The sequence below is a fragment of the Belonocnema kinseyi genome, chromosome 3 (assembly GCF_010883055.1).
Source record: "Belonocnema kinseyi isolate 2016_QV_RU_SX_M_011 chromosome 3, B_treatae_v1, whole genome shotgun sequence".
In the NCBI taxonomy this organism is placed as follows: domain Eukaryota; kingdom Metazoa; phylum Arthropoda; class Insecta; order Hymenoptera; family Cynipidae; genus Belonocnema; species Belonocnema kinseyi.
The window spans coordinates 151,470,556-151,481,015 of NC_046659.1; the positions used below are offsets into that span (position 1 = coordinate 151,470,556).

The following is a 10,460-nucleotide window of genomic DNA, read 5'->3' on the forward strand; positions in this document are numbered from 1 at the left end:
AATATGAAACTAGGCATGAAAAAGTGATTTTTCTCGATGACAATGCACCATCACACCGGACAAAACTGATTCGGGAATTGGTTGAGTCGTACAGCTGGCAACTGCTACCCCACCCCGCTTACTCGCCAGACTTGGCTCCATCCGACTACCACTTATTTGCATCGATGGGGCACGCACTCAGCGAACAGCGCTTCACTTTTTACGAAAATGTTGGAAAATGGCTTGATGACTGGTTTGTTTCAAAAAACGAAGACTTTTTTTGGAAAGGTATCCATAAATTGCCTGAGAGGTGGACAAAATGTGTAGCCAGCGAGGGCGCATACTTTGAATAAAATATTTGTTATCATTCTCTTGAAATAAATGTGTTTTTTTCTTGAAAAAATACCGGTTTCATATGTATACACCTGGTATTTCCATGGTGAAATGGATATTAGGATGTAATTGATTGATAAAGTCGAAAAACTTATTTAGTTCGTCTCGTCCATGTCGCCAGATGACAAATGTGTCATCAACGTAACGGAATTAAATGTCCGCTTTAAGCTTGGCTTGTTTGACTATTTTAGTTTCTAGATGTTTCGCAAATACATTGGATATTACAGGTGAGATTGGGGAACCCATTTCTGCCCCTGAAGTTTGTTCGTAAAATTGGTTATTTAAAGAAAAGTAAGTATTATTGAGACAGTGTTCTATCAAAGGTACAAGCTCAGAAGGGAAGTTTGTAAAAGATTTATTAATATCAATTGTATGAGAGATTGGTACTTTCGTAAAGAGGGATACTATGTCGAAACTCAATATGATGTCTTGGGGTTAGAAGGTCCATGATTTTGTTGTTATAGTCTTTTTTATTCATTATTACTGTTGTGTTGCCTTTGTCTGCAGGTAATGTTATAATGTTTTCACTTTGATTGAGTTCTTTAATTGCGGTTTTTTCTTGTTTTGTTAAGTTTAAGCAGGGAACTTGAGCTTGGCTTAAAATGTTAACCGTCCTACTTAGTATGTCATTCGTTTTTTCGGGTTGAAGGGTATATGTCGTGGATTCAAAATTGCTGATGATTTCTTCTTTCGAGACTTTCGAAGGAGCTACTGCAAAATTATGTCCTTTAGATAAGGCTGAAATCATTTCATTGTCGAGAGGATCGTTACAGAAATTTTTACTGTATCAGTTAGTTGTGTTTGCCTTACTGGAAGTAATTTGTCCAATTTTATTTTTTGTTTTCAAATGGAAAGCTGTTTAATCCGTTGGGATTAGTTATTATGCTGTATTCTTTCTTTCAAGAGAAGCAAACTTGTATCATGCGGAATTGATTTGGATGTAGATGTTCCCAAATTATTTTTCAATTTTCAGAATTTTGGGAAGGTTTTTTGTCCCTGCACCGTTTCAAAAAAGCTAAGGATATTAGTAGCTTACCTTGCGAAGTCCCAAGCTTACTAAAGGTGTTGGTTTTGGTACGAATACTCTCACTGTAGAGTTCTTTAATAAGATATTTATTGATTTCCCGATGATTTATTTTGATAAAAAGAGATATTTCACTGTCTCAATAATACTTAATTCTCTTTCAATAACCATTTCTACGAACAAACCTCAGGGAAAGTAATAGGATCCACAATCTCACCTGTAATAGCCAATGTCTTTGTGGGACATCTAGAAACTAAAATCTTCAACCATGCCAATCTTAAACCGGAATTTTGGTTCCGTTACGTTGACGACACTTTTGTCATCTGGCAACATGGCCGAGATGAACTAAATAAGTTTTTCGATTTCATCAATCGATTACATCCGATTATCCACTTCACCATGGAAATTGAACAAAACGGAAAATTGTCTTTCTTGGACGTATTAGTTTACAAAAGATCTGATAACACATTAGTACATGAAAAACAATCGGTGATGAACTCCCTTGTATACCGTTAAAAAAATCCTAATACAGAACGACCACCACCCTACCCTATATCCGAAGTGTCTCAGAACAAATAGGAAGAATTCACAACAAACACAATATCCAAACTTTATTTAAACCACCTGTGAAAATAAGACAACTACTAAATAACCCTAAAGACAAAACGGCACCCCTCAGTGATCCAGGAGTATATAAAATCCCTTATTTTTGTGGCAAAATATTTATTAGAGAAACCGGGAGAGCGGTGAGCCAACGTATAAAGGAACATGAGAGTAAAGTCAGGCTAAAACATTATATGCAATCAGCACTAGGTGCAGTTGCGGACTAGCAAGGCGACGCAGCCGGTGTTTCCCGGCTGCGCCCCCTAAGCCATGCCAGGGCGCCCCAAAAAGATGATATTGTTTAAGCAAATAAATATATGTCAAATTTCAATGAAAAGAGTGAAAAGAATATCCAATAATATCCCCGATTTACACTTGTACTCCTGTAAGTAATACCAGTAAAGTAAAAGGTGTCCTCCAATTTCTTTTCACCCATATTATTCTTAAGAAATTCCCTGATGCATGTTTTGGATTCTATTAAAGAAAATATTTTAAAATCGAATAATAAATTATTCATATGTAAACAGTAAAAGTGAAAGGAATATTCTTGTCATCAACGACATTATGGAATTTTAAATTAATTTCTTTCCGATGCAATCTACAGTATTTTTATTGATTAAAAATGTATAGGACACCTAAATCCATTTTTCATGGGCGCCCGCTATTATATTGATTTTGTACATATGTTAACTTTCGATGGCGCCTATACGTTCCTTAAGAGAGTTTCCAGATCAACTTATTTATGTACACGGAGAAAAAGATATCGCGCAATGATATCGCAAAACCTCTACATTGCAAGAAAGCGCAGCATGATAACGTACAATCAGGTCCCGGGACTCTGTACGATATTATAATGCACTAATATCACAGACAAAAATTAAGTTAAATTTTTTTGCTGTTGTCTGCTACTGCGTCCTTAGCAGCAATGGGAAAAAGGCAGAGTATGAGTCAGTTGGAGCCATAAATCAGGACTCTAGATTTAAAACAATCACAGAGAAAATAAAAAATTTTCTGCCGATAAGACCTGCAACTGTTAATGATTAAACATATTTCGACGAAAGTTTCATTGAGGTTAGGAAAATAATTCTGAACTCGTCGACTGCGTCGCGCTGAAGTGAGCAAATTTCAGTAAAACATGTAGAATCTACGACAGAAAACACAAAAAAATATGTACTTACTGATATATTTCCTCTGAAATAAATCACATTATTGTAGACGGATGGGAATCCCCATTTCTTACGTTATATAGATTGCACAATTATGCGGTATATAATGTAAAAACTTGCAATGTACATCACGATTTTGCGCTATTATAATGCAATAATTACGATATATAGCGCAGGAATTGCGATATATATTGTAATTTGTGCGATATAGTTTTCTCAGTGTAAAAAGTATGACTCTATTTTTGCTTACAAATATGAAAGGGGGCAACTCATTTAATTTATCACAAAATCTCGACGAATTATCAGCTGTTTTTAATTATTTTAGTCATTGTTAAGTTTAAACTCAATTTTTATATTAAAATGACTACTTATTAGTCGAAATTTTCTCTAAAACAAGTTATTAACTTCCATTTCAAGAGTTCGGGTCAAAGGATGTATTTCATTATTTTGGAAATTGTAAAATATTACTATATTTTGCTATACTTTACTAGAATAATTGGTATTTTATTATAATTTTAGCATTTCTCGTAATATTTAATGTTGTTATTATGAATTACTTATTTAAATCAAGGCTTAAATCTTCGCGGCAAAAATACTTGGAAACTTGTAGTCTATGGCGTGACAAGTTTTTAATTCTTGAAAAATAATAAAAAACATGAAAAAAATTAACAATTGGTTGAACTCTTAGACGAAAAAAATCTGCCTGCTGCGCGGGCAGATTATTCTACTATTCTACTATTCTACCAAATGTATATTACATCTATTGTACCTCGGCCCGGGATTGATAATTCAGTAATTGCAAAATAAAGTACATATTTTATTTATAACGAACAATTTAATATTTTTGTTCCTTATTTCTAAATTTTATTTTAAACTATCCTGAAAAATGTATAGTTGCAATCAATTTATATTATTACAATTCATTACATGCAATTAATTTTTTATTTTCAATGCTTTTCTTAATATTAAAACGAAGCTTAAAGTAAAAACAACGCACACCATAAAAAATGATTAATGAAGAATTTGGAGCTCTTTTGTGGGTGACTTGTAACTTGCATATTTTGATTAAGAAACATAATTCTTTATTTTTAATTATTTTTGTTGTATGATCAAAATTTGAGTTTTCGATAAAAATGCAAAAAGTTTTTATATCATTGCAAAAACATACAATATCTTTCCAAGAAAACATAGAGAAGCTATCGAAATCTTAAAACACCCTAATAACAACAATAGAGACAATTGATATAATACCAATATGATTTGGCTTTCCGTCCTCCCGGATTAAAAAAATAACTTGATTGGCCAATCAGGTTCGACCAGTCCCCACGGTGGGGAGCTCTGTCCAATCACAGAAATCGTAGAATGTATACATAAGAACATTATAACCTGATAGGCTGATACCTCAATTTCAGTTTAGGCCTGAAGAAGTGAACTCAAATGTCGACGAAGCGTCGGCAAAATTCGTAGTTTTAGACACGATTGGAACCCGAAATATCTCGTTTTATCGAAATGAATCATCGTGAAAGCATTAAATCTATTATTAGAGGAATGTTTGTTAAAATAATTTTTCATGTAAAAAATTAGGCGAAGTTTAAAATAAAAACAAAAATATAGTAATTTTATTTCTTTTGTAACTGTTTTTTCATTAATATCAGGAAGAACGTTATTAAAATTCCTTTTAAAATTTTTTTCGCTTAATGTTGAATACATTTTGAAAAAACGAAAGTTAAAATTTTTCCAGTGGTTATTAAGATAGCTTATTTATTAAACCATAAGTTTTCAACAGATTTATATATAATTGTCAAACAGAAATACGTGAAATTTTGATTTGACGAAAAACTGTCATATGGGGTGGAAAGAGCCACCTTTTTCATTAATCTAACCTCTTAGTGTAGCAGTCAGTACGTGGGGATGCAATGTTTTTATATTAGGAGGGAGAGTTTGTTTTTTGTTTATTTACACAAAAAAGAATTTAAGAAAAAAAAGAAAAATTTCGGTCGCATAAAAGAACAAATTTTTTTTCCTGTAACGCAGTTTCAAAACCTAATAGTTTTAGAAGAAAATTGGAAGAATGCTTTCTTATTTACAATAAAATTACTGTCAGTCTGATTTTCGAATTTCATAATGACATAAAAAAAAACAGTTACCATGCAGATACTCATGAAAAATATAATAATCTTAAAAAAAAATAATAATAATGAAGTCACATATTTTATGTAGGAAAATCCGGATGACACAATTACGAATTAGAGTTTTAAAGCATCTCAGTTTCTCTTTAAATAATAATAATAATAATTAGAGCAATAATTAGTGACAACTAATTTTTATCTACTTTATCGTAGAAAGAAGGAAAAACATTTTTCCTTTATGGTATAGTTTATAAATGTCATATTTTTATAGGAAAATGCCTTTTCTTCACTTTTAATTCAGACTTCAGACAAAACTTGTAGTTTCGCAAATAAATTAAAAAGAACAGAATTTTGTTTTAAAATTCTTTAACCGTATGCTAGCATATTTTTGAATAGAAAACGAAGTATAGATTGTATTTTTATATTTAAATAAAAATTTAATGTAGTCACATCTTAAAATTTTGAAAGACGTTACGAATCTGGGTACTGATTAAACTAACCTATAATAATATTGGGTTCATAAAAAAATTGGTTAAAATAACCAGAATGTTATGTTTGATACGATTTTACAAGAAATTCTGGGGTTTTAACCAGAATTTTGGTACTTTTTACCAGCATTTTTTTGTGAATGTATTTTAATCGGAAAGTCTCCTTGTTTTAATGGGAATGCAGTATTTTGTCTTTCTTTTTATGCAATTATAACTAGACTGCAACAATCGTAAAAATTCTTCAAGTGGAAACAATAAGGGCACATACAATTTTCTCATGCAAAGAAAATGTTCCTTGGAGGCTTTCAAAAAAATTCCGGATTTTAGGTTTAAAAGGATGAATCGGCATGTAAAATTTTGTTGTGCATCTTTTTTCCTCCAGACAAAAAGTTGTAGCTTTTGTAACTTTCAGCATCTCGTCTATCGAGGAAATTTTAAGCAAGCATAAACTTCTCGAGACAAGAATTCGTAAAAAAGTGTAATAAAGTTTTTTGGAAAGTTTCAAATCAAAATATTAAATAGTTTAGGAGTAGATTTCAGTTAATTTCAGCGCTGGAGTTTTCAAGTGTACTAGACACGCCACGTCCTCTCCCTAGTCAGTTTTTGCTTGTAAATAGTTAAGTGAGTTTTTTCCTGTAAATAATCTAGTAATATTTTGCGTATAAATACTCTAGTGAGTTTTTACTTATAAATACTCTAGATAGATTTTGCGTATAAATACTCTAGTGAGTTTTTGCGTATAAATACTCCAGTGAGTTTTTGCGTATAAATACTCTAGTGAGTTTTTACTTATAAATACTCTAGTCAGATTTTGCGTATAAATACTCCAGTGAGTTTTTGCTTGTAAATACTTTAGTGAGTTTTTTCCTGTAAATACTCTAGTAATATTTTGCGTATAAATACTCTAGTGAGATTTTTCTTATAAATACTCCAGTGAGTTTTTGCGTATAAATACTCCAGTGAGTTTTTGCGTATAGATACTCCAGTGAGTTTTTGCGTATAAATATTCTAGTGACTTTTTGCTTATAAATACTCCAGTCAGATTTTGCGTATAAATACTCTAGTGAGTTTTTGCGTATAAATACTCCAGTGAGTTTTTGCGTATAAATACTCTAGTGAGTTTTTGCTTATAACACTCTCGTCTCTCTTTCGTTTTATTCTTCGAAAAGCTAATGGTATATTACCCATTTTAATATAACACGAGAAATCGCCATTGTTTAATAATTCACTTTTATTTAGCAAAAAATATTCAAATTAGATTCAATATAATCTTTACAGTCAGATGTGCAATATCGATTATAAAGTAAAGGATTAACTGATCTGTTTTTTATTGTAAAATAGATTTAGACAAAGTTAAATGAGCGTGTGCAAAGGTTTGTTTAAAAAACGAATGTTTAAGGTCAATGTTCAATTCACGAGTGTTTTGTCAAGTTACATTTGTAAAATTGTTATTCTCTGAGAAACTTAATTAATTTCGTATTATAAGCAAAAGCTCCCTCGCTCTCGCTGGTGAGTTTTTGTTTATTCTCCCGAACGTGGTGCGGCAGCTTGCATTGACATTTACTAAAAATATAACTACTCTTATCGTATTATGAGCAAAAACTCACTGAATCTCGCTGGTGAGTTTTTGCTTATTCTCTCGAACATGGCATGGAACTCTCGCATTGACATTAAATAAAATTATAACTACTCCTAAACTATTAAATGCTCAAAATTCCCTCGATAAACGAAACTTTGGAAGTTAAAAAAGTTTTAATCACGCCGAGCATTAGAAAAAAATGAATAAAGCAAATGACAAACAAAAGCACGTGTTGAAGTAAAAAAATCGATAGAAAATCGATTTTTTCAACAAAGTTTTTGACTTTAATTTAAAAATTAAGAAAGCTAAAACTTGTTTTCTAGATGAAATGAGATGCGCAATAAAATTGCACAACTAGATATATACAGTATATAGATATAACTAATTTATGTTCCATGATTGGAGTCATTAGTTTTTAAAAATTAGTAACTTATTAGTAACTAAAAGCTTGAATTTGTTAAAGTTGCTGTTGGCCTACTATCTCAAACAGGTTTATTGAGCATAATTATTTCATTGTTGCCTTTTTTATAACATCTTAATAGTATTACCTGCGCGGTGACTGAAAGATCGATTGAAGGTGAAGAGTAATTTCTTTGGCAATGAACTCATAGAGGTCCCTTTACTAATTCATTTTACTACTTTATTTTTATTCCTTCATCATTTCCGCTATCAATAAAAGATATCTTTTTATCAGAATTAACATTTTCTAAATAATCTGTTTATGAATCATAGATATGCTGTGATGAGATAAATGTGAGGTTGGTCTACAAAAGTTTTACTTTTTTATTTTATCTTAAGATAAACTATATTTAGAGTTTTGAACGAAATAGTTTTGACAAAAAGCAAAACAAAAAATATGACTTACCCTCTAGCAACAAGAAGTCGAAGTGCATCTATATTTCCTTCAAAGGCTGCCCAGAGTGTTGGAGTCATTCCTGCTTCGTCCCTTGCATTGCAGTCCTTTTTTGTTGCTTCCTTTAAAATTTCGAAGTTGTTATCCCGTGCTGCCCTTTAAAATAAAGACAAATAAATAACACTAATATAATAAATAATGATAAATTTTAAAAAAGTCAAATAAAGACAATTTTATTGTTTTTGATTTAAAATAAAAAATTGTTGTAGTGAAAATATCTACTATTATGTAATTAATCTTCTTGGTTCAAATCTCTCCTTTTCGGGTTAAAAATTCAACTGTTTGGTTGACAAAACTTTGTCTGTAGAGTTCAACAATTTGAATAAATTTTTGTTCTATCAGCATCAAAAAATCTTTATTTGTTTAAAATTCGTCTTTGGTTAAAAATTTTACTATTTTTTTCAAGTTAGTCTTTTTGGTAGAAAATTAATATTACTGTGTTGAAACGCCAACTGTTTCAACGAAATGTTTAAAAATTTATGTATCTAATCGAAAATTAATTTTTTTGCAGAACATTAATTTTCTTGAATCAAATTGTCCTTTTTGTTTGAGAAGTCACTTTTTTCTATCAACTATTAGCTTTTTTTAATGAGGATTCATCTATTTGTCAAAAATTCAACTTTTTGGCTCCAAAATTTATCTTTTTTGTTAGAAAATTTCACTACTTGATTGAAAATTTAACTTTTTAGTTTAAAAATTTGCCTTTTTTTGGTAGATAACTAATCTCTTCTTTTTTTCCTCTTTTAGTTAAAAACTGCAACTTTTTTTGCATGAACTTTTTGGTTAAAAATTCATTTTATTGTTTGAAATTTTATGTTTTCTATAAGAAAATTCAACTATTTACTTGAAAATTCATGCATATTTTATAAAAAAGTTGTTTTTTTTGGCAGAAAATTAATTTTCTTAGTTGGAAATTCGTACTTTTAGTATAGGTTTAATTATTTTAGATTAAAAATTCAACTATACGGTTAAAAAATAAAATATTATCTTAAAATAAACTTGTTTCGTTAAGATTACTTTTTTTGTATGAAAAATCTATTATTATATTTTCCTTTAAGAATTCATCTTTTTTTGAAAATAAAACTTTTTGTGTTGAAAATTGGATTATTTTTGGTTAAAGTTTAATATTTTTACATTCTCATCAAGAGAAGGTATTAGATTTGTGTAAAATTTGACCCCCCCCCCCCTTGAATCGGAAAAACAGGTGTTTACGAATGTGTCTGTCTGCCTGCGTGTGTGTGTGTGTGGCTGTAGATTTTTAGATTGTGAGCACGATAACTTTTGAAAGAATTGACAGATTGGATTGGCCTTTAGTATACTCTTTTAGTGTCCTAAAATAAAGGACAAGTTCGTTAGCCAGACATTTTGGGTGAAAATTCAAATAGTATTAGCATTTACAAAACTTCAAAAAACACGAAAATCACCATCTTAAGCCAAACAACGCATGATATGAAAAAAAGTCAAGAAAAGAAAAATGTTTCTTTTTCAATGCCCCACCAGATTGTTTAAACACCTTTTTGATTTTTCTCAAAAAGTTGAAAATTCAAAATTTGATTGTACCAAAAATTTTGAAACCACATTTTTTTAAGATTTCAAAAGAAAAATATTGCTTTTTGAAAGCTTTACAAGCTTATGATAACAAATTTTTTAATTTGGTCGAATAGTTAAAAATTCCAAATTTAATTGTACCAAAAATAGTGAAAAATCCAAAAATTCCATTTTTTGGTCAAACTATGCAAGATACAAAAAAAAATGAATAAGCTAAAATTGCGCGCCCTGGAAAGACCTACAAATTTATAATAAATCATTTTTTGATAGAATGCGTAGATTTTGTTTTTAGTCGTAAAAAAACATTAAAAATAAAAAAAATAAAATTTTTTTTGGACTAGCGGCACAAGCTACGGAAAAAAATAAGACAAAACTTGTTGATCCAAAAAAGAGCTATAATTTTTGATAGGGCACGTAGTTTTTGCTTTAGACGTAAAAATTAAAATTCAAAATAAGAATATTAATTTTTTTTGAAAATGACACAACGTACAAACTAAAACTAACAGACAAAAAATGTTTGCCTGAAAAAATCTATAAATTAATTATTAATCATTTTTAGATAGGATGAGTAGATTTTCTTGTAATTGTAAAAAAATAAGATTAAAAATAAAAAAATAAAATTTTTGGAAAAAGGACAA

General features: G+C 30.0%; 1 protein-coding gene across 2 annotated transcripts in view; it reads right to left on the minus strand.

Moving 5' to 3' along the window:
- Nucleotides 1–10,460, minus strand: part of LOC117170286 (Usher syndrome type-1G protein homolog) — a 55,090-nt gene that overhangs the window by 26,546 nt on the left and 18,084 nt on the right. For both annotated transcript variants that reach the window (XM_033356959.1, XM_033356958.1), the window contains exon 2: nucleotides 8,227–8,370. In XM_033356959.1, coding sequence (XP_033212850.1) covers nucleotides 8,227–8,294 — 68 coding nt within the window. In that variant the 5' untranslated portion in view covers nucleotides 8,295–8,370. The remainder of the gene's footprint in view (nucleotides 1–8,226; nucleotides 8,371–10,460) is intronic.